Below are 24,520 nucleotides of genomic sequence, written 5' to 3' on the forward strand. Positions count from 1 at the left end.
ATAACTAAATCCTAAAGCCAGTCGCTTTCTGGTCAAAAACGTACAGTTTACGGTCACTTGTATTTGCTTAAAAATCAAAGTAAACACTAAAACGGGCACTTTCCAGGCAGTGAAAAGGGGCACCAGACACAAACTGGGCACTTTCCAATCAACAAATGAAGTCTACTCCTTTTTATTGATTAGCACCAACGATTTCTGTACCATTTTTATTGCTGGAAAATTTCTTCAAATGTATACTTTGTATTCTCTTCACCAGAAGTTGGTGTTTGTCAAATTTTCTCCCATGGACTAATTGTGGAAATGTAATGAATTATCACTTTCCCTGAAACACTGGGTGTCTTTTCCCGATGAATGCTTTGAGGCCCTCAATTCTATCTTCAGTGGGTATAATCTGAGCATAGCAAGCAGTTTCTACCGCTAGTCCAGTATCGATGTCAACATTAATGCCAGTATTAATGGCTTTCTTTGCCATTCGAACTGCAACTGGTCCTTTTGTCAGTATCTTGGATGACATGTCCAAGGCCTTCCTGTAAGCTGCATCGCCGTCTTCGTTTTGATCCACAGCGTAATTCACCAAACCGATCTTCTCTGCCTCATTCCCTGAGAATCTGAGATCACAGAAGATAACTTCTTTTGCCTTAGCCTCGCCAATAAGTCTGGGTAAGTTTTGTGTACCTCCAGCACCAGGTATGAGAGCATGACTAGTCTCAGGCAACCCAAGTACAGAATCTTTTGTGGCTACTCTAAGATCGCATCCAAGGGCGATTTCAAGACCACCTCCGAGTGCATAACCTTCTATTGCTGCGATCACTGGGACTGGGAATGTTTTCAAGTCCTGTGCTATACCTTTAATCATTTGGCTAGCTTCTGCAATTTGATGGGCTTGCATCTTGTATCTTTCTTTCAGGTCAGCTCCCACGCAGAACACTTTAGGAATGTCGCTTTTCAGAATGACCGTTTTCAAGTTCTCGTGGAATTTCAGCAAATTCAGAGTGTTGCTGAACTGCTCACAAAATTTCCTGTTGATGGCGTTCTTTGCTCCTTCTTTTCTAACCATGGCAAGTACAGCCACACCGCTATGTTCACCCTCAAGGTGTGTCAGTCTTATCATACTTGCAAGTACTCTAGAACTGCTGCTGAGTGCACGAACTTGCCTCAAAACGCCACAAAAAGTTGCCATGGTTCGTAAAACAATAAGTCCAATTTGATGGTTCTGAACCCGACAATGGCTGCGCTGCCTTGCGAGTGTAGCATGTATCAGTCAGTGTGTGTGTAGGGCAGGGTGTGTGTAAGGTTAAGGGAACCTCTAGCTCGCTAGGAATTCGCAGGCGGTCGTAATGTTAAGGGGCAATCTCCACGCAGAGATTGGCACTGGAAACAGAAAAAAAGAGGGATATCTTACGACTTATATCTTATTTCCCAAACGACAATACTGAAAATCAGCTTATTTCTCTACTAACAAAACAAGAGTTATCTTTTAATGAACAACTTGCACATTATATTTTTACTTTATATAAACAAAGAAATACCTAGTTATATATATTATTAGCTACTATTATTATACTGTAATACTTTATCTTTATTGTAGAAAATTTAAACTTATTTTTGTATCACACTTTTATTGCCACAAATGTGATGTAAATCCTATATTTACAAGCAAGCAATAAAAATATTATTATTATTACAAAAAGTGGTGCAGCTGTGCAGTGGTCATGGGGTAGGTAAGGGGGTATCCCCCTCCTGTTAAAGAAACTTTTGAAAATGTAACAATTAAAGTGATGTCATTTGGTGACATTCCGGTGAAATTTTAGACATGTACCAGCTTTAAGCTGTGGAAATGCAGCTATCTGTTGGCGAGGTAGCGATCGTCGCTATGCGGGTCATCAACAGGTCAACCCCGCCACGACCTTTTGATGACCCGCATAGCGACGCACGCTACTCCGCCAACAGATAGCTGCGTTTCCACAGCTAATACCAGCTCAGCTGTGATATCGCAGCGGTACTTGTGTCGTGTATCGAACGCGCTCGGGTCATACTGGGGTCATCGCCACAGTGGCCATGACCCCAATGACCCGAGTCGTTCGATACACGCCACAAGTACCGACAGCTAGTACCAGCTGTGTCCAACAATTGTGACGAAACGCATGTAGTTTTCGCCATGAACTCACAAGCGAGCTGGACATGAATAGCCTAAAATATGATATTATTTTCATAATTATTAAAAATGATATACAGTAATTATGAAACATTGGTATTACTAAAACCCAGTTAGTATTTCATCCGGGTTGAGCTTTTCTGTGGAGCAAAACTCAATAAAAACGCTGTATGAGTTGTGTATGACATAGGCATAAAGGTGCGGGATTGCTGGATTGCCCGGATAGCTTAATTTGAGCTATTTAGCAGCTAATGAGCTAAGATAATTTATAGCTGTAGCATGCGATATTTAGAAGCTATTTAGTGATAATACTTTTTAGCCCTTGGCCGAGATATTTAGCAGCTACTTAGCTATAATAGTTAATAGAAAAAAAATCGACATATTTAGAAGCTCATGGTTCATATAACTATCGTGATGCGCGATTAATAAATGCAACTTTCTGTTACTAACTATCCCGGTGAACATTCTCTGGACCTAGTGCACTGAAAAATCAGCTTACAACATCGGCAGTGTTAAAATTCTACAATTTATTTCTGCTCAAATCTATCATCTGAATCAGTTAAAGGGACATAAGCTGTAACTTGTGGCAAGTTTTTCAATATTCTGCTTCTGTATATCAACTACCATGTCTGACCCTAATCCATTTGTCATCCTGAAATTTTGAGTATTCTTTTTGTCAACACAGCTTGTATATTTTGTAAAGTGTTCTCTATCGACAATGTTTTTTATTTGCAGACTATTTTGTGGCCTCGGGCGTCGACTTCCAACGACGAATACCACAAGCTTTTCGGAAATAACGCAACAGCAACCATGTCTTCCAATAATATAAGCTGATTGTGTGGAATACTTCGCGTCAAACAGATTTATTGTTTCATATGTGGACAAAGAACAGTGCGACCAGAGACATATTGACTGTCAAGCAATAGACAATGCTGCTAATAACACACCTTTAACTTTCATCTGTAACATCCACAAATGTAATAATCTCCACAAATGTAATATCAACCACAATTGTAATAAAATGCACCCATAAATGTAAATCGCCATAAATGTAACAAAAATCAACCATAAATGTAATAAAAACACCAACCACAAATGTAATAAATGGTAACCATAAATGTAATAAAAAAATCACCCATAAATGTAATACTTGTCAACCATAAATGTAATAAATCTATTTTGTCGTTGCAATTGAGGAATTAGGCCTTAAATATTGATCTATGTAATAAGGAAAGCAACTCCACACATTATTCATTTCTTAATTGTTTGCGTTTAGTGTGTTTTGAAAGTGTATTTTACGTTTCCCTGTTTTGTGTACAGAACTGACTGGCCATGGCTAGACACAGCTGTAATCTGAGTGTCAGTGCAGTCTCTACTCCAGAGTGGGGAAGACTGTATAACACTACGATCCTTTAACGCCGTTTTTTTTTCGAAAATTGCCGTACTCTCTTAATCAATCTCCTCAAATTCATCTTCAGTGGATAAATTGTGTGGAATAATCGATAGATTGTCTGTATTCCTATGTTGTCCCACTGAAGTTTGTTCGTTCACTAGGGATGCCAGGATGTCTAATTTTGTTCTACTGTGTTCAAGGTAGTGTTCGTATTGTTTTTTACTAGATTGAAATATATGTTCTCGTCAACATGTTTTGTGTCGTAAGTTTCTGTTATAAGGTTTTATATTTCTCTGTTATTTGTTCTGAGTCATCTGTCATAAACTTTGTGTGGTATACACTGGTTGACGAGTTATATTGACGCTTCCTTATTATGTAATTATCAGTGTCTAGAACTGCTGGTCCACTTCCATTATCTAACGGTTTGATCAGTACCTCGCCGTTTTCTGATAGCGTTCTCAAAATATTCTATTCTGTGTTTCGGAAAGGAAAGACCTAGTTTCAGGAAAGTATGCAATAACATTACACTAGTCTTATTAAAGTTATTATTTACTCAGGGCATTGATAAACAAATGATCACATATGCAAGTTCAAGTTTATTACATTTATGGTTGAGTTTTATTACATTTATGGTTAATTGTTATTACATTTGTGGTGCGGGTTGTTACATTAATGGTTGACTATTTTATTACATTGTGGTTAATTTTATTACAATTGTGGTTGATATTACATTTGTGGAGATTATTACATTTGTGGAGGTTACATTCATCAACTGCTCAGAAGTGTTCCGTTTGAAACGAGTACCGAGTCATTTTACAACATTGCAATTTTTACTTGGAGTACATATAGTTAAAGTGGCAGAATGCAAATACTACCGACGTTTTTGTATGTTCATTCGCAGTCGGTTTTGACCCGCTATACTTTGTATTACATGTCCTTTCAATTATTTCGTTGTACGCTTCAGGCATGTCTTGTATGATTGTCATAAAAATTCAGTTCTATATGATGTGTACAAATTCTTTTGGATGCTAGACTTGCAGTTTGATGAAGAACAGTGACAGCTGTTGTATTTCTTTCAATATCTTTTTATCGGAAGTTCAACTCAATTTTTTACCGTTTAGAGCCAATCTCGATTTACGAGAAAAAAATTCTCCAAATGACTATTGCTATTTCACAGTTTTCAAGCTCCACAGATTGATATTATATTCCAGGTTCTACCAAACTTCGGATACATTCTTTATATTCAAAACCACCATTTATTAACTTTTACGATTTCAACATCACATTATTAAATACAAAAAAGTTGAAAATAATTACTTGCGCTCAGGTCAGTGACTCATTTTAATTTCATTTCCACCACGAAACCCGATAGTAATTTCTAGGTTCTACAAAGGTCATCCACTGGTTAGCTGAGTAGCGAGTCTTAATTGCGATGAACCGGGCCGTCGAAATATAAACTATGTTATCGTCTGTTGTCTAACACAAATAAACGACACACATCATGACAATTTTCAATTTGTTGTTCTCACACAGTTAATCGTTTCATTGTACGCTTCAGAGATCTATATGTCTTGTATGATTTTTATAAAAATTCAGTTCTAGGCCTATATGATATGTACAAAATCTTTTGGACGCTAGACTTGCAGTTTTATGAAGAATAGTGACAGCTGTAGTATTCCTTACAATATTTTTCCATTGGAAGTTCAACTCGCATTTTTTACCAGTCCTGTTTACAGCCAATTTCTATTTATTACAAAAAATTTCCAAAAGACTATTGCTATTTCACATTTTTCGAGGTCACATATTATTTTCTGGGTAGAGACCTCCATGGTTCTACAAAGTTTCGGATACATTCTTATATAATTTTAAACTACCATGAACGATTGAAATAAAACATCACTAAATACAAAATAGTTGAAAATAATTATATTTGCGCTCGGATCGGTTACTCATTTTACTTTTATTACAATCACAAACCTTTATAGTTTAAAAATACCGCAATTATAAGGTGTCGCTCACATTTGATCAGAATTGGTACATACCAGTATGGGTACCAAAGATCAACAATAAGTGTTGTTTCTATCTGTTCAGTGCAGGAAAATTCTACGTTGATGTTATGACAATGATTTCTGCACAGTACAACCAGAAAAACAACAATAAATATTTAAACCAGAAAAACAAGAATGACAAAAGTAAATAAGGTCTGAAACTTTAGGTACTGGAGGTCAACTTTAGCAACATGCATAGCAGAAACAGCTAGTCCCTCTTAGTTTGAGCAGGTCTGTTAATATGTAACAGTTCATAAACAATGACAGGAAATGACTCAAGGTCAGTGGAGTAGCCTGTTTCAGTCACTGGCATGCCATCACTCCTGCACATTTGCAGGATTTCCCTTTTTCTTACCTCATTTGCACATTTTTGACACTGACATGTTCATATGAACGACGTCACATTTCAACCACTGTATCTACCTGTACACCAAATACTGAGATGGTAGCTTTGGTGGTACGGGAGCTTTTGCGTATGACGAACATACATCCTCACATACATACATACCCAAATACATATATACGGAATACAGACACCACCGACTCACCATATAAGCTCTTTTTGGTATTTATATACATACCAAATATGAGCTAAAAACGGATAATAGCATGAATAGCTAGCTAATAGCTAGCTGAGAACGGCTATTAGCGGTTAAAAACGGATATAGCTTGAATAGCTGGGCCTTCTAGGGCCTCCTCACTGGTAGCTAGCTATGAGCGGCTAAAAACACTGCGTGGAAATTCTGAATAGCCTTAATAGCCAAATACAGCTACTGACAAGCTATTCATATGGCTAATGTGGCTAATAGCCATCTAGCTATCTAGAGGGATATTCAGCAATCCAGCAATCCCGCACCGTTCTTGACATAGGCGGCCGGCACAGGCGCTCCTTAGCTGAGTAGTCTGCTACGTAGATCGATTTTCGGATCGATCTATTGATCCCATTGTCGATATGCCTGCCACTGCAACCTAAATACTCACAAGGTGTGCAACACAATCACTCAAAAAACACGCGATCCGGGTTTTCAACTGGCCGTGCGCTCACACAAAACATTCAGAACTACACTCCCATATACCTAGTTGGATCACAAATTTAACCATCTCCTCAAAAATCACGCTGATGAATGTGTTACTCGCGTCATCTTGAAGAAATCGGCCGTGTTTTGAGACCAAGCGCAGTGAAATGCGGCCTGCAGAACGATTCTACCATATGATGTAATTTATTCCACTACTGATTGGCTAATCAACGGCCAAAACAAAGGTCATGGCAAGACGTCACTGGTTAAGTATGGTTGAACATTAGTTGAACCAATCAGCAGTGGAAAAAATGACATCATATGGTAGAATCGTTCTGCAGGCCGCATTTCAACACACTTGATCTCAAAACACGGCCGATTTCTTCAAGATGACGCGAGTAACACATTCATCGGCGTGATTTTTGAGGAGATGGTTAAATTTGTGATCCAACTAGGTATATGGGAGTGTAGTTCTGAATGTTTTGTGCGAGCGCACGGCCAGTTGAAAACCCGGATCGCGTGTTTTTTGAGTGATTGTGTTGCACACCTTGTGAGTATTTAGGTTGCAGTGGCGGGCATATCGACTACGGGATCAATAGATCGATCCGAAAATCGATCCACTTAGCAGACTACCCAACTAAGGAGCGCCTGTGGCGGCCGGCCATGGCATCCACAAGCTTACTCAAAATATATGAGGCACATATCGGATTAGACTTGGTTCAAGTCGGTGAATTTTAAAAAATTAAATCATTTATAATAGTTTCTCTTGTGTCTTTCCTATTTCGTACAAACCTATTTGGAATTTGGTAGCCCAGGCCAGGTTTTCCCCACAGGCGCTCCGTAGCTGGTTAGTCTGCAAAGTAGATCGATTTTCGGCTCGATTTATCGATCCCGTAGTCGATATGCCCGCCACTGCAACCTAAATGCAGTGGCGGGCATATCGACTACGGGATCGATAAATCGAGCCGAAAATCGATCTACTTAGCAGACTAACCAGCTAAGGAGCGCCTGTGGTTTTCCCAATTGTTTTCCCATCGATTGAATGCGTTACCTTTGAGTCTGCGCAGTATAGTGAGTTAGTTTCTGCCAGTGTGATTCCCGAGTGAAACTCCCCTGTAAAGCGTACGTTCACCTCACTCATCGCGTCCACACAAGCGCGCGTTTCACATGAAAGCAAAATACAAATCATTGCGTTCACTCAACTCAAACATTCACAAATCACAGACTTGAACCAAGTCTCAGGCCGCCTATGTTGATCACACACCAATCATACAAGAACAGCGATTTTATTGAGTGCTGCTCTGCAGAAATTAGGAAGCTGAAACCCAGATGAAATACAAACTCGGTTTTCGTGCTATCAATGTTTCATATTTACAATCCGTCGCTTTATTTACTTTAATAATTATGAAAATAACATCATATATTTATACTATTAAGGTCCAGTTCACCTGTGTCGGGATGAACATCAAATTTGTGTCAGTAGTTGCCTAGACCCTATACATCGCTTACGCCTCGATCCGTGCCTCCGACCTGCTCCATCTTGTATCAAGGTACACTTTTAGGCTGCGTTCACAAAAAATAGTTGGGGGGGGGGGGGGGGCTGGAGGAATTCAGGGGAGCATTCGAAAATTTTGCTCTTAGCCTATGGGGGTGACTTGAAAATTTTTTGGTTCCCTTTTGTTTAACATTTTCCAATTTCAAGTTTTTGTAGGTAATTCAATCAAAAACGAATACCATGTTTATGTCATTCAATTGTTGTAATGTCAGTAAGAATTTTAAAAATCTAGAACCATTTTGCCATATTTCATTACTTTTATCTCAAAAAAATCTAAACATATGATTTGTTGTAAAAAAACTAACTTGAGCCCAGTAACAGGGCAGAAGCTGCAACTGTTGATGATTTCAGCAATACTACTATGCAATACATCAACTACAGCATGCTCCAACACACAATATTCTGTTTGTCAACAAAGTCGGTAAATATTTAAGCAATAAATAACAACCAGTGACGGTATACCACAAGATTTTGACCAGTTCATGACATATATGCATGAGCGATAGCGAGCGATGTCTGCAAGGTTAATGAGGTATGTTATCTTTTTTATCCGGTCCATTGTACATTTTTTTCCCACTCCCTCACCTTTCCTTTTTGTCAAACCTTCTCTGGCTGATTTTTTATTGACATTTGTTTAGAATTTTTTTTCAAAATCTGCCAGGACCCCAAGGATATGAAATGGTCCATCCCTTTGTATTGACTATCTTTGCATGAGATATACAATGACTAGATGGCAGGAAGAGTGTCAACTATTTACAACCTTCATACTCTTAAACATTGAAACAATTTTTGAATATATTTGTTGGAAACAAAACCTGCTAAAATCACCTCAGCTATGTTTTCTAATGATTTTTTACCGCATTTCAACACCAAATACAGTTTACCATGTCAAATGCTTGCTAAATCACCACATTAAATACTCTTAGTTCCAGTAGGTATAAAATTACCAAAAAATACTTAAAAATATAAAATGAAAAATATCCCTGTAAAATTGGCATTTGTCCAAACGATTGGTGCTACGTAACCTACTCACAAAATATCAACACATCTGAATGGTTCCTGAGTTGCAGCATCTTCACGGATTTTCACTTTTGTGTATCTAATTTGCATATTTTTCACCCAAACATCTTGATTTAAACAAATTCACATCTCCAACCTAGATTGCCCCTCAGTACCAAATATGAAGATTGTGGGTGTTGCGGTTTTTGTGTTTTTGATCTTAAACGGACATCCATCCATACATACCACCGATGCCATTTTGCCACCTTATAAGAATACTTCCATTTAAACTAAATATAGTTCTTATAGATCTGTTTCATGGAAAATTTTGAAAGGACCCCTTACTTTTCCGTTTCAAAACTGTCAAAACCTGTTAACTTATTGTGAACATACACGGCTCTATAAATCAGATCTATGTGACAAATCTAATGTTCTAGGTGTCACTAAGACAGCTACGCACTGTAATACAAAGACTTGCTGCCCAGTGATGACAATCCTTCTTGGATACACATAGTTCATCAAGCTGGTCAAGTTTAAATGCAAGTACATCAGAATGGACCAGGGGCTGTTACACTCTAAACAATTTAAATTGCATGACAATTTTGTTTATGCCATGTCAATGAAATGATGACAATCACATTCACTTTATTATACACCATTCACAGCCTGTGTCTTCCAGTTTAGAATATAGACCTTGGCTTTTAACCGATCAAATGGTTGGATTCAGACAGGGCATAATATAATTATGAACATTTTGAAGATCAAGAGTTCAAAATTTAATGACAATGGCATGACACAAACAACACTTGGGATATAAAGTGGTTTGTTTTATTAATAAAACAAGTGGAATAAGACATAACTATCATTTGCTGGTCATCAGGGTATAATCAAGTAAATGGCATGTACACTGTTATCATGGTTACCACTGATACATATCACAGTAGTAATACAATACACAAAACGATTATGTACTAAGAAAATGTTCAGCCTTATTAACTATTTCTACTGCATTCATTCTAGCTTTACACTGTGCCTTTTGTTTTAAACCTAATTTTTATTTTCCCATAACAATTTGCATCAATGCTGCTTGAATATTAGACACTGTATTATGGCTGCCTTTAGGATAACATGAAATATGACAAGAAATCTTTGTTGAAGAGATTCAAGAGAAATGTGTCTGTTGCAGTACATCTTTGTTAACTGGCTGAAGAAGAGCAACAAAGAATGATGACATATATTCAACCACACATATACTGATGACATCACGGAACGATTGTTTTCTAAAAACTTTGCTGGGAAAATAATACCGTTATGCAAATACAATTTCCAAATGTACAAGTTCAGAACATAGAAAGCACTTCAAAATTCCCCATTTTCTGTTAAGAAAAATACACTGGTTTATGATTCGACTAAAATATTCAGTCATGTATGGGTGCTCAGAGATATTGCAGCACCCATATACAAATGAATCTATTAGTCATGTTAATGGCAAAACTAACAGCATTGATTCTGTGTTTAAACATGCAATTAAACACAGACTATATTATTGTGTGAAAATACAGTAATGTACATAAAAATAAAATTAATTTCAAATAAAAAGTCTACACTGACCTATCTTTTTGTCTCTGTGATGGATTATTTCAATTGTGGTACATGCCCACCAGCAAGACATTGCTGAGTCAATCTACCTCACATAAAGGACAGTATAGAATTACCCATATAAGAGAAGTAAGAACATGGCCAACTAAATTAGCTGGATCTAGTGTCAATACTATTATTTATTATCACTAAAGTACAGTCGTTTCTGGCAGTACAGCAAAGATCATGATTGGATAGTAACTCAATATTTTTTTATATCTTAAAAAAGACCTGTCTATATACATACAAAAACACACGTTGGTGCAATCACATTAATTTTGTATTGGACATATATGTTTTAATGACATGAACTTAATGAAGGTCTTTTGGCCTCCAGCTCATGTTCACAGTAATATTTTCCATTGAAAACTACTTGACAAAATACTGGCTACAATCTTCCACTGTTTGCATTACAATACTGACAGTTATTTATTATACATCTGATGAGGCTTTTCTGAAATATTTGTGAGAATGCTGAATAACTGACCATAGAAACCAGTTAGAATTGTCTAGTAACACTGGTATTTAACTTGTTAAATTTAATGAAGGTGACTTACTTCCATGACAATTTTCCTGTTTTGTCCATCTGTAAAGCTTCCATTTAAAACAATCCTACTAAGTGACACAAATAACAAGTCACGTTCACTAGGAATAATTTAGAAACATGAATTTTTTAATTTACCAAACATGTTGATAGTGTGCAGCACTTTTTAGTCTTGGATTATATCCATGTTTTGTCACCTAGGCAACAATCCAATAGAATAGTGGAGGGACACAGTGTTTTGTTATCACTACATCAATTTTAACAAAAACCAGTCAAACACTGGGAGAGGATTTGATGGGTAGATGAATTAAAAAATCCTAGATATGATGCATCTATCTCTCTGCTTAAACATTAAAAAAAAAATTGCTGTTAGAATGTAGCAGGAAAAGCTGCCATGTTGTCTACCCATCATGCTTTTCAAATTGTAATGATGGATAGGTTTCTGAAATAAAAAAAATCCATGATGCAATTTAAGTATAAAGAGAGAAAATTCAATAATTTTCGACTCCAAACATGAACAATTTTACCCTGAGCTGCATCATAACGACTCTACATATCACAATATGCTATGAATATATAAAAATAGACAAAATATCTTATCTAAAACAAGAGTAAATCAAATACGGAGGTATATGTAAAATAATTTGGACATTGTTTGGAAGATTTGCCATAAATCCAGAAACATTTTGAATACGTTAATGTTTGAAGTATTTCACAAAACATTGTGTTGGTCAAATCTTTATATCTGATAGACTGCCTTCTAGTGTTGGGCAAAGGGGTACCATCGGAGGTTCTGTGACCGGCTTGTGTCAATTTGAGTTGAAATGAATTAACAACTTTTGAGTACATGTTAAAAAAATGAAAAGACAAGCAAGCAAACTATGATAATATATTTGTCTGTGTGACAAAACTGTTATTACTGGCATCATTTAAAGAATCATGGATAAATCTCCATACATAACTCCCTGCTTTTTGATTTGTGATAGGCATTTCTCTTTGCCTGTAACTCAGCATATTCACAAGGCTTTGACATAACAAAATACTGAGCAGTTCTGAACATCACTGTTGACATGGTAACTCTTCAATCTCATTGGAGAAATTGAGTTATACTTGGTTATACATAACAATTTGCTTATAAATTTACAAATAACAGGTTTATGCTCTGGGAAGAGTGTATTTGATCTCATTGTTATAGTTGGTACTAAAATATCAATTTTCTAATTTTGTCTCATTGCCGATGAAGGACTATGAATTGTTAACAATGGATGAATGTTTGCTTATCACAGATCTCTGTCACCTCCAATAACTAACAGGGATTACTTGGAGGATAATGATATTTGACTAAGAAGAAAATATGATTTAAATTTGGCAAATACATTGACACTAAATTTTATAACTTCCTAATGGTGCAGTTCAATACATGTAGGCACCACTTATCACTTTTACACTTGCAGTTCCAAAACCCAAACTTTGTGCACCAGGTCTTCATGAAGACACATCTATGCAAGCAAAATTGTTTGCTTGCTCAGATTAAAGGTAACTGCTAAAACCATACCTTCATTATTTATTTTCAAATTGGTATTGCATATTATGACAGATAAAATACCAGCTAACTTTATAATGGAGCACTGAAACATATATCTACCAAACAAGTTTGATGATGCAATCCACGTGTTGACCACTGTTTTATGCGAACTCTTCATGATGTCATCATATTTGAAGTTCAACAATATGATGACATCACTGGACTGATGAAAAATGGTATATTTTTATTTTGATGTTGTCTGAGACAACAGGAGGCAATGTGACCAAGCTTTGTCAACTACATTAATGACAGGTTATCATGCCAAGAGGTAAAGTAATGATAATATTGTTGATGTGAACAAAACAGTGATTTGCATACAAATTGAAGGAGCAACACCTGCAACCGGATTATTGGGTCTGTTGATGACATCTTCATTGATGTGATCGATCACACCTATGGAAGGCTTTTTGGGTCCATCTTCTTCACCAGACCCACTGCCACTTCCAGAGCCACTTACATCATACACTGAAAAAGACAAAAATACAAATACAGACTTACAAAATTTCAGCACCTATACAGAAAATAACAAGTGCTCATGGGATCATAGAATTAGTTTTGTATGCTTATTTTTTAGAAATTTGGCAAAGGCAATGAAGAAATAGGTCCATTTTCAGTTTCAATCAGTGATGGAAATAGGCAGCTTGAACAATTGTCAATACATCTGAACCTTACCATTGCAATAGCATTAGATCCCATCATAATATATATATTACAGTAAGACCATTGATTCTCAATCTGATAGAATTACACATATTTGTTACATATATGCTCTTTATATTCAGAGTTCACGCCAACATTTGCCACAGTCGCAAATTGCGAATAAATGTCCGATGTGGCGAAAAAATTGCTACACCTTCGCCACATGTGGCGAAAGCTCGTGACCGGGTGCCATGCTGGGATCATTGACCCTAGACGCCTTAGAAAGTCACATCAGTCCTGCGATCCTAGACCGACGGTTTTCCCGAATGACCAAGAATTTCGTCATGCGGGTGTTCATTGTGATCGATCCAAAATATGTACTGGACTATTTACGTAGCCTACTATTCCAACAACTAGTCGTTTTTACAAAAACATAGGGCCAAAGTCCCTGAAGCTACTATAGACATGGATACAAAATTAAGTATTTCCTGATTGTATGAAATTATCTCACTAAGGTCATCCTAGGGACTTGTAAACCAAATATTAAAGCTGCCTGACCAGCGGTTTTGAAAGAACAAGCAACTCAACAGTTGACAGAGCTCTGCTGTGTGATGTAGAGAATAACCTTTTGTGACACATGTATTGATGAGGAAGGTAGATTCTTTGATTAACATTGTAGGTGAGTTCTGTTGAATAAGTTGAGACTGTACATACTCAGAGAAAGCACACTGAAGAGACAAATGTTTGAAACTTAAGAAGTTCAAGGTCATCAAAAGCATTATAAGGAATCATGTAACTTTCATTGCACTGTTTACACAGATTGCATAATTGCTATAAATAGCACATGAGGAATCTTACAGCCCAGCTTTACCATAAAAACCCTATCACTTTGACCACTCTTTTAATTGACCACTCTATTTTTTTCCTCAAAAAGTAATTTTATTTTATCCTTACCAAGTCAACCATAAATGGAAATTAGAACTTTCTCTATCTCTATCTCTATCTCTATTGACTATTTTGAGCAATTTCTTTTAGATAACATACAGGGCACAATAAATGTCGGTTCAGAATATGTCAAAGTTGGGATTCAGGAAAGTTGCCTTTACATGATTTAATCCTCCAAGATGGTAAGCATTTCACTATGAACTGTCAAAAAAAGTTGAACTTTCTGATAATTCTACACTAAAATTATTTTGGCTTTGATGATTTCCTAATTAATTCAATTATTTAAAATCAATATTAATATTTTTTTCTGGGTGAATTGATAGGGTTTATACAGTACAAGAATTACATACAATGTAAGTCAAATTTTGACCAAAAATGACAAAAAAATTCCTTAAAAATACACATTTGCATATTTCATCACAATTTGAACAAATCTAAGTTGGGTTACCCCTAGGGACCTGTATACCAAATAACAAAGCTGTCTGACCAGCGGTTATGAAGAAGAAGATTTTTTATCGAAAACACTCTTTTGGCATTAATTTGCCTATTTTCAACAATATCAAAAAATTAACATAGGCCAAAGTCCCTGAAGCTACTATAGACATGGATACAAAATTAAGTATTTCCCAACTGTATGAAATTATCTCACTAAGGTCATCCTAGGGACATGTAAACCAAATATTAAAGCTGTCTGACCAGCGGTTTTGAAAAAACAAGCGACTCAACAGTTGACAGAGCTCTGCTGTGTTATGTAGAGAATAACCTTTTGTGACACATGTATTGATGAAGAAGGAGGATATCTTTGATAGCTCATTTCAGGATGGCCTGACCAAAAATGGAAAAAAATTCCGTAAAAATACAGATTTGCATATTTCATCAGACTATATTAGTCTATAATAGCAAATAAACGAGAGTTAATTACATTCTTAAAGTAAACAAGACTTGCTTAAATCAAGATTTACGTCATAAAAAAACAGCATATCTGTCAGGTTATAAAGAATCTTGAGCTGGTTATCTTTTAATATCAGTATTTTCATTCATCCTATTAACCAAGCACATTTTAACTTTCAAATTAACATTGTAAGTAAGTTCTGTTGAATAAGTTGAGACTGTACGTACTCAGAGAAAGCACACTGAAGAGACAAATGTTTAAACTTAAGAAGTTCAAGGTCATCAAAAGCATTATAAGGAATCATGTTACACTTTCATTGCACTGTTTACACAGATTGCATAATTGCTATAAATAGCACATGGGAATCTTACAGCCAGAGCTTTACCATAAAAACCCTATCATTTTGACCACTCTTATAATTGACCACTCTATTTTTTCCTCAAAAAGTAATCTTATTTTATCCTTACCAAGTCAACCATAAATGGAAATTAGAACTTTCTCTATCTCTATTTATTTGACCACCCTATCATGACAAACTATTGTGAGCAAATTCTTTAGATAAGATAACATAAATGGTGGTTCAGAATATGTCAAAGTTGGGATTCAAGAAAGTTGCCTTTACATGTTTTAATCCTCAATTCACTATGAACTGTCAAAAAAAGTTGAACTTTCTGATAATTCCACACTAAATTATTTTGGCTTTGATGATTTCCTAATTAATTCAATTATTTAAAATCATATTAATTATTTTTTTCTGGGTGAATTGATAGGGTTTATACAGTACAAGAATTACATACAATGTAAGTCAAACTTTGACCAAAAATGACAAAAAAATTCCTTAAAAATACACATTTGCATATTTCATCCAATTTGAACAAATCTAAGTTGGGTTATCCCTAGGGACCTGTATACCAAATAACAAAGCTGTCTGACCAGCGGTTATGAAGAAGAAGATTTTTACCAAAAACACCTTTTTTGGCATTAATTTGCCTATTTTCAACAATATCAAAAAATTAAAAAAAACAGTTTCTCAAAATCATATTTTTCATCTACACAACAAATATCAAATCAGTAAGTACTGCGGTTCTCAAGATATTTGAGTGGACGGACGCCTCACAAACGGACATACATACATACATACATACATACATACATACATACATACAGACTGACGACGGACGCCGGACGGATACCCATCCCAATAGCTTCTATAGACTATAGTCTATAGTAGCTAAAAAAACTAGTTTCTCAAAATCATATTTTTCATCTACACAACAAATATCAAATCAGTAAGTACTGCGGTTCTCAAGATATTTGAGTGGACGGACGCCTCACAAACGGACATACATACATACATACATACATACATACATACAGACTGACGCCGGACGCATACCCATCCCAATAGCTTCTATAGACTATAGTCTATAGTAGCTAATAATACGGCTAGTTTTCAATCGGATTCGAACCCACAACATACGGCATCAGTCGCCTAGCTGAGAGGCCACAGAGAGAACCGCTCGGCTAAATCTCCACTCCAAAAAAAGAGTGGTTCAATAGCCGGCTAAGTTGTTACATTTTTCTGACTGAGACCGCTCAACACGTTGTAGAGTAAGTCTACGTTATTTTCCGCAATCCAAATTTTCCAGCATAAACGCTGCAACCATGGTAAGAAACATTTGACCATGTGCGTCGCGTCAGGATGCAAGCATGAAGGGTATTGAGTTCACGCCAGCCAGAATAGCAGCACAACGTATTCCAAACAGCGTGCACCATCGTTAATCACGCCTGTTCTGTCACTTTTAACGTATCAAAATAACCCCTAGATTGGTCAGATAATCGAAATATTCAGTATTTTAAATATCTGGCCTTTGAACAAAATAATTCGTTGCTCTGTCGTATGTCAACTGATGATCGATGGCAGAGTTCCTAAGCATGCAACTGAAGACTGAAGTGATGGCGTTGGACTTTGCCTAGAGCTTAAATGAACATGCGTGAAAAAGTTTCAAGATCCTCAGTTTGTATACTCCGGTCCGTGGGTGTACGGTTTGGGTAGTTTCGAGACACCCAAACAATGCAAATGTGTTACGAATGCATGGTACGATGCGATGCGGCTTGCAGGCAGCTACGATTGCCAACTACAAATAGTTTCTTGATTGTTCTCAGCTGGGAAAGAAACTAAGTTTAAAATAGCTTACGAAAAAAAGGAAATAAGACAAGTCATTGAAAATGACACAGTCCCCACTTGTTAATATGTACTTTAATTACAAGTCCTCTGAGAGGAAAGAGTTTTCTTCATTAATTAGGTCTGTGATTAAAAACACTGCGATATAGATGGGGCGTAGTGGCCAAAAATGAGTTCCATGGTGGTGAAAACATAAAACCAATGTAAGCCGCCATACTAATCACAAAAGGTCATTACCAGATATGAACTGTAAATGCTCACGTGTTTCATTGTATGTTAAAGTTAGTGTAAATTTGAACCTTTGACACATGTTTGCAACTTCATTGAAAGTATTATGATCAACATGATGAACAATATTCACCACAGATTAAACTCTATAGGTCATTAAGTATTCAAACACGCAATTAGCTGAAATAGAAATAATTATTTCTTTGACTGCTGTCATTGTATTACCACTTTATATAGCAAGTCTAATTGCCTTTGGTCAAGTCAACCATAAATGGAAATTAGAACTTTCTCTATCTCTATCTCTATTGACTATTTTGAGCAATTTCTTTTAGATAACATACAGGGCACAATAAATGACGGTTCAGAATATGTCAAAGTTGGGATTCAGGAAAGTTGCCTTTACATGTTTTAATCCTCCAAGATGGTAAGCATTTCACTATGAACTGTCAAAAAAAGTTGAACTTTCTGATAATTCTACACTAAAATTACTTTGGCTTTGATGATTTCCTAATTAATTCAATTATTTAAAATCATATTAATTATTTTTTTCTGGTGAATTGATAGGGTTTATACAGTACAAGAATTACATACAATGTAAGTCAAATTTGACCAAATATGACAAAAATTCCTTAAAAATACACATTTGCATATTTCATCACAATTTGAACGAATCTAAGTTGGGTTACTCCTAGGGACCTGTATACCAAATAACAAAGCTATCTGACCACCGGTTATGAAGAAGAAGATTTTTTACAAAAAACAGCTTTTTTGGCCTATTTTCAACAATATCAAAAAAATAAAAAAAATAGTTTATCAAAATCATATTTTTAATCTACACAACAAATATCGAATCAGTAAGTACTGCGGTTCTCAAGATATTTGAGTGGACGGACGCCTCACAAACGGACATACATACATACATACATACATACATACATACATACAGACTGACGACGGACGCCGGACGGATACCCATCCCAATAGCATCTATAGAATATAGTCTATAGTAGCTAAAAAATGATACCACAAAGTGTCATTGATTTGTATTTACAAAACTGTGAGATCAAAATCTGTACCCGTTTCATCAAATTTAACGCAGTATTTGTGGATATATCACTCTAATTAGGAAAGTTCATTACATATGCAATTACAAATTAATTAAAATGACACTGATAAATGTCTTTTTCACTGTTAAAGCAATGTGAGTTTAACATCTGTACCAAGTTTCATGAAATTTGATGCAGTGTTTCTTGACATATCAGACTAATAACGAAAATTAAATGATTGACATGATACTGCTACATGCTGTTTAACAAATTGAAACGCATATGTATGACATAGGTCAATGTCCTTGTGCCAACTTTGAATGATACTAGTGGAAATATGTCTGAGTTATAGCTCGTTACATGAAAAAAAATCGTAACAAAATGGCAACCAGGCAGCCATTATATTGCATTGTACTGTGAAACCAATAGACATGCAAATTTATGACATGATAGGTCAATCCTTGTACCAACTTCAAAAAACATCAGTTGATACATATCCAATTATGGCTCAGGACAAAATCATAACAAAATGGCCACAAGGCAGCCATATTGCATCTGATTGTGAAACCAATTGATATGCATATTTGTGACATAGGTCAATGTCCTTGTACCACCTTTGAATAAAGTCTGATGATACATGTCTGAGTTATGGCTAAGGACATGAAAAAGTTGTGGCCATATTGGATCATATTTGAAACAAATTCACCAGCATTCATGACATGTAGATCTGAATGGAGTTAAGACTGATTTTTGCTTAATACATAGAAGGAAGGGCAACTTTCAAACAAGTCATCGTTGATGACACAGTCCCCACTTGTTAATGGGTACTTTGATACAGGTCCTCAGAGAGGATAGAGTCCTCTCATTAGGTCTGTGATAAAAATGCTTTTGATTCATTTGCTTGATATATGTCTGAGTTGTAGTTCAGGACATGAAAAAATCGTAATAAAATGGCCACAAGGCGGCCATATTGGATCGTATCACAAAACAAATCAATGTGCATATGTATGACATAGGTCAATGTCCTTGTACCAACTTTGATTAAAATCGGTTGAGATATGCCTGAGTTATGGCTTTGTATAAGAAAAATCATAACAAAATGGCCACACAGCAGCCATATTGGATTGTATCACAAAACAAATTAACGTGCATATGTATGACATTGGTCAATCTCCTTGTACCAACTTTGAATAAATTCGCTTGATAAATGTCTGAGTTATGGTTCTGGACATGAAAAAACGTAATAAAATGGCCACACGGCGGCCATATTGGATCGTATCACAAAACAAATCAATGTGCATGTGCATGACATAGGTCAATGTCCTTGTACCAAGTTTGAATAAAATCGGTTGAGATATGCCTGAGTTATGGCTCTGTACATGAAAAAATCGTAACAAAATGGCCGCATAGCGGCCATATTGGATCGTATCACAAAACAAATTGATGTGCATAGCTATGACATTGGTCAATGTCCTTGTACCAACTTTGAATAAAATCTGTTGAAACATGCCTGAGTAATGGCTCTGTACATGAAAAAATCGTAATAAAATGGCCGCCTGGTGGCCATATTGGATCGTATCACAAAACAAATTGATGTGCATATGTATGACATAGGTCAATGTCCTTGTAGCAAGTTTGAATAAAATCGGTTGAGATATGCCTGAGTTATGGCTCTGTAAATGAACAAGTCATCGTTGATGACCCAGTCCCCGCTTGCTAATGGGTACTTTGATTACAGGTTCTGTGATAAAAATACTTTGATACAGATGGCACTCAATGGCCAAGAATGAGTTCCATGGTGATGAAAAACATAAAACGAATGTAGGCACTATCCTAAAGGTCATTAAATGAGTCAACTGGGAATTAGTTGACAGGATGTTGCAAAACATTTTTCATTCTATCCTAACACTAATAGATAACCGGTACCATATTTCATAAAGTTTAATGTAGTATTTACAACACTATGAGATCAACATCTGTATCAAGTTTCATCAAATTTGACGTTGTATTTGTGGATATATCACTCTAATTAGGAAAGTTCATTACATATGCAATTACAAATTAATTAAAATGACACTGATAAATGTCTTTTTCACTGTTAAAGCAATGTGAGCTTAACATCTGAACAAAGTTTCATGAAATTTGATGCAGTATTTCTGACATATCAACCTAATTATGAAACTTCAATAATTGACATGATACTGCTACATGATGTGAAACAACTGACGAGCATGTATGAAATAGGTCAATGTCCTTGTACCAACTTTGAATGATACTGGTGGAAATACCGGTATGTCTGAGTTATGGCTCAGTACATGAGAAAATCGTAACAAATTTGCCGCCACGCAGCGATATTTGATCTTACTGTTTAAAAAATCAACACGTATATGTATTACATACATGTAAGTCAATGTCCAGGTACAAACTAATAAAATCAGTTGAGACTTGCTAGAGTTATGGCTCTCGACATGAAAAAAACCATAACAAAATTGCTACCATGTTGCCATATCAGACCATATCGAGAAGCAAATCAATGTACTTATGTATACTATAAGTCAATGTCCTTGTACCAACTTTGAATAAATTTGCTTGATACATGTCTGAGTTATTGTTCAGGACATGGAAAGTCGTAAAAAAAATGGCCACAAGGCGGCCATATTGGATCGTATCACAAAACAATTCAATGTGCATAAGTATAACATAGGTCAATGTCCTTGTACCAACTTTGAATAAAATCAGTTGAGATATGCCTGAATTATGGCTTTGTACACGAAAAAATCATAACAAAATGGCCGCCTGGCGGCCATATTGGATCATATCACAAAACAAATCCACACGCATATATATGACATTGGTCAATGTCCTTGTACCAACTTTGAATAAAATCTGTTGAAACATGTCTGAGTTATGGCGCTGTACATGAAAAATCGTAATAAATGGCCGCCTGGTGGCCAGATTGGATCGTATCACAAATCAAATTGACATGCATATATATGACATAGGTCAATGTCCTTGTACCAAGTTTGAATAAAATCGGTTGAGATATGCCTGAGTTATGGCACTGTACATGAAAAAATCGAAACAAAATGGCCGCCTGGCGGCCATATTGGATCGTATCACAAAACAAATCAATGTGCATATGTATGACATTGGTCATTGTCCTTTTACCAACTTTGAATAAAATCGGTTGAAACATGCCTGAGTTATGGCTCTGTACATGAAAAAATCGTAATAAAATGGCCGCCTGGCGACCATATTGGATCATATCACAAAACAAATTGACCTGCATATCTATGACATTGGTCAATGTCCTTGTAATAACTTTGAATAAAATCGGTTGAAACATGTCTGAGTTATGGCTCCATACATGAAAAAATTGTAATAAAATGGCCGCCTGGTGGCCATATTGGATCGTATTGCAAAATAAATCGATGTGCATCTGTAGGTCATAGTGCTATGCCTTTGTGCCAAGTTTGAACAAAATTGGTTTGGCAGTGTCTGAGAAACTGTTGATGACGGACGGACGGACGGACGGACGGACACACGGACGGGACCCAATCTATAAGTCCCCGCCGGACTTCGTCCGCGGGGACTAAAAAAATCGTAATAAAATGGCTGCATGGGGGCCATATTAGATCGTACCAAAAAACAAATCGACGTGCATCTGTGTGACATATGAAGTAATCCTTGTACCAAGTTTGAATGAAATCGCTCCAGGCATCTCTGAGATATCTGCGTGAACGGACGCACGCACGCACTGACTGACGGACAGACGCACGGACATGACCAAACCTATAAGTCCCCCCCGGACAGTGTCCGTGGGAACTAAAAAGGACCTGGAATTTTACTGAGCTCCTGGTCATTATTATCTGCAGCTATAAAAATGGAAGAAAATGTGCTCAGCGGTTTATCTGTCCAGGAATTAAAGTGTATGTACAACAGCCCTGGCCAAACATGTGGATAATGATGAAGTGCAAACGTTATTTAAAATAGGGTTTGTGCAATTTGTATGTGAAATTGATTTGTTGGGTGTGGCTAATAAAAATTGCTTGTTGCTAATAAAATTTGATCATTTTAGCCAAACTAACAGACTGTGGCTACAATGAAAAAATTCCTAGCGCCAACACTGATATTTAAATCAAAGGCATGATAGATTGGTTTCTTACCAACTGCTATTGTGTTCACACTTTGTCCATGGTAGGCAGCTTCCAAATTTTTAGACATTAATTTGAGTCTCTCGATTTCTTGTCGAACCACCATATCTGGTTTATTGACATCGACTTCTACCTCAGGGTTATTTGCTTGCTGTAGGAGTCCATCACCAACAATCTCTGCTTCATATCTGTTACAAAGGGAAAAGTAGTTAGTGTTAAGTTCACCTGATACAGAGTTACGTTTTATGAAAACAGTCAAACAATGCAGAAATAAAGTAATACATTGTACAAAGACCTGTTATACAGGTTGAGTGAGCTTTAAGGTAAAGGGCGACGAATTCGGACGCGCACACGCTTTAGAACATTTCTGCGCAGATTTAACTCCAGCCTGCCGCAAATGGGTTATTTTGTAGCGCATGTATTTAACATCACCTGTCATTGTTGAAATTGCGCTTTTACCTAATTTTTTGACCCAGTGTCTTAGAAATACATGTGACCTATAACCTTGTCATATTTTGACCCCCTAGGAAGCTGGTTTTTATTCAATGTGAGCGACAAATTAACATTTCTCTCCATTTATATGGCGCATATTACCCATTCACCTGGAGATATTGTAAAAAGTAGCGTGGTGACACCTTTTTATTAAAAGTGTAAACTAAATGGTATTATGTCAGGAGTTTATTCATAAAGTTTGGTCAAAATGACACCATTCAAAGTGACAGGAAGAAAGTTCGAAAATTATGTAGTGATATAATTTCAATATCGTCATTTTGTAATCGATACTTACGTTAAAATTTCTTCACAAACATCATGAAAACTATACATTCGATAGATATGGATCTTAAGTCTTGGTATAATTGCTCTCTTTAGTTTAAGTGAATTATATCATTTTTATTTATTTCTAACGACGCCATTTTAACGTCCGTTTCCATGGAAACAAGCGTGGTGACCTCCATTTTTTATTTCATTTTTGTACTTGCACAACTTCCAAGAATATTTGTGCAAAGTTTCAAGAAATGACACCACAACTTAATTTTGACGTAACTCGTAGTACTTCACCTTAACATTGATGATTATTTCAGAAATGTTGTCTAATAATTTTGTGTGTCTTGCTAGTGAGTACCCATTTTTCTCAGTAGGGGAAGGGTTCATTTTCAAATAGGTAATACCTTGGGAGGTATCCACGGTAAACCTCTGCCTTGCTTACCGCCAGGATTACTGCAGCTCAGGTGCCGTGAATATTCATGAGAATTTCATTACTGTAGACCTCAACTAAAACCCATTAGGCCAAAAACAAATGTTTCTGGTCATGACTTTCCCAAAAGCGGGGTGACAACGCAAATTTTTTTTGTACTTGAGTCAGTCAAATTGTCAACATTCCGTACAGCTTTGCATATAACGGTGTTAAACAGCTTATTGATCATGCATTTTAACAAATTTCCTCTTCAATGGAACTTGAACTGCAAGGCAGTGAAAATGGAGCAGGCATCCATGTTAC

General features: G+C 36.3%; 1 protein-coding gene and 1 pseudogene across 1 annotated transcript in view; both read right to left on the minus strand.

Moving 5' to 3' along the window:
- Positions 1 to 313: 313 nt before the first annotated feature.
- Positions 314 to 1,180, minus strand: LOC139118747 (methylglutaconyl-CoA hydratase, mitochondrial pseudogene; annotated as a pseudogene).
- Positions 1,181 to 9,972: 8,792 nt separating this feature from the next.
- The window catches only part of LOC139118334 (glypican-6-like), an 80,770-nt gene continuing 66,222 nt past the window's right edge, over positions 9,973 to 24,520 (minus strand). Inside the window, exons 7-8 of the mRNA XM_070681595.1 lie at positions 23,035 to 23,210; positions 9,973 to 13,398 (exon numbers count right to left, since the gene is read on the minus strand). Of these exons, the coding sequence (XP_070537696.1) occupies positions 13,190 to 13,398; positions 23,035 to 23,210 (385 nt within the window). The 3' untranslated portion in view covers positions 9,973 to 13,189. The remainder of the gene's footprint in view (positions 13,399 to 23,034; positions 23,211 to 24,520) is intronic.

The sequence above is a fragment of the Ptychodera flava genome, chromosome 19 (genome assembly GCF_041260155.1).
Source record: "Ptychodera flava strain L36383 chromosome 19, AS_Pfla_20210202, whole genome shotgun sequence".
Lineage (NCBI taxonomy): Eukaryota > Metazoa > Hemichordata > Enteropneusta > Ptychoderidae > Ptychodera > Ptychodera flava.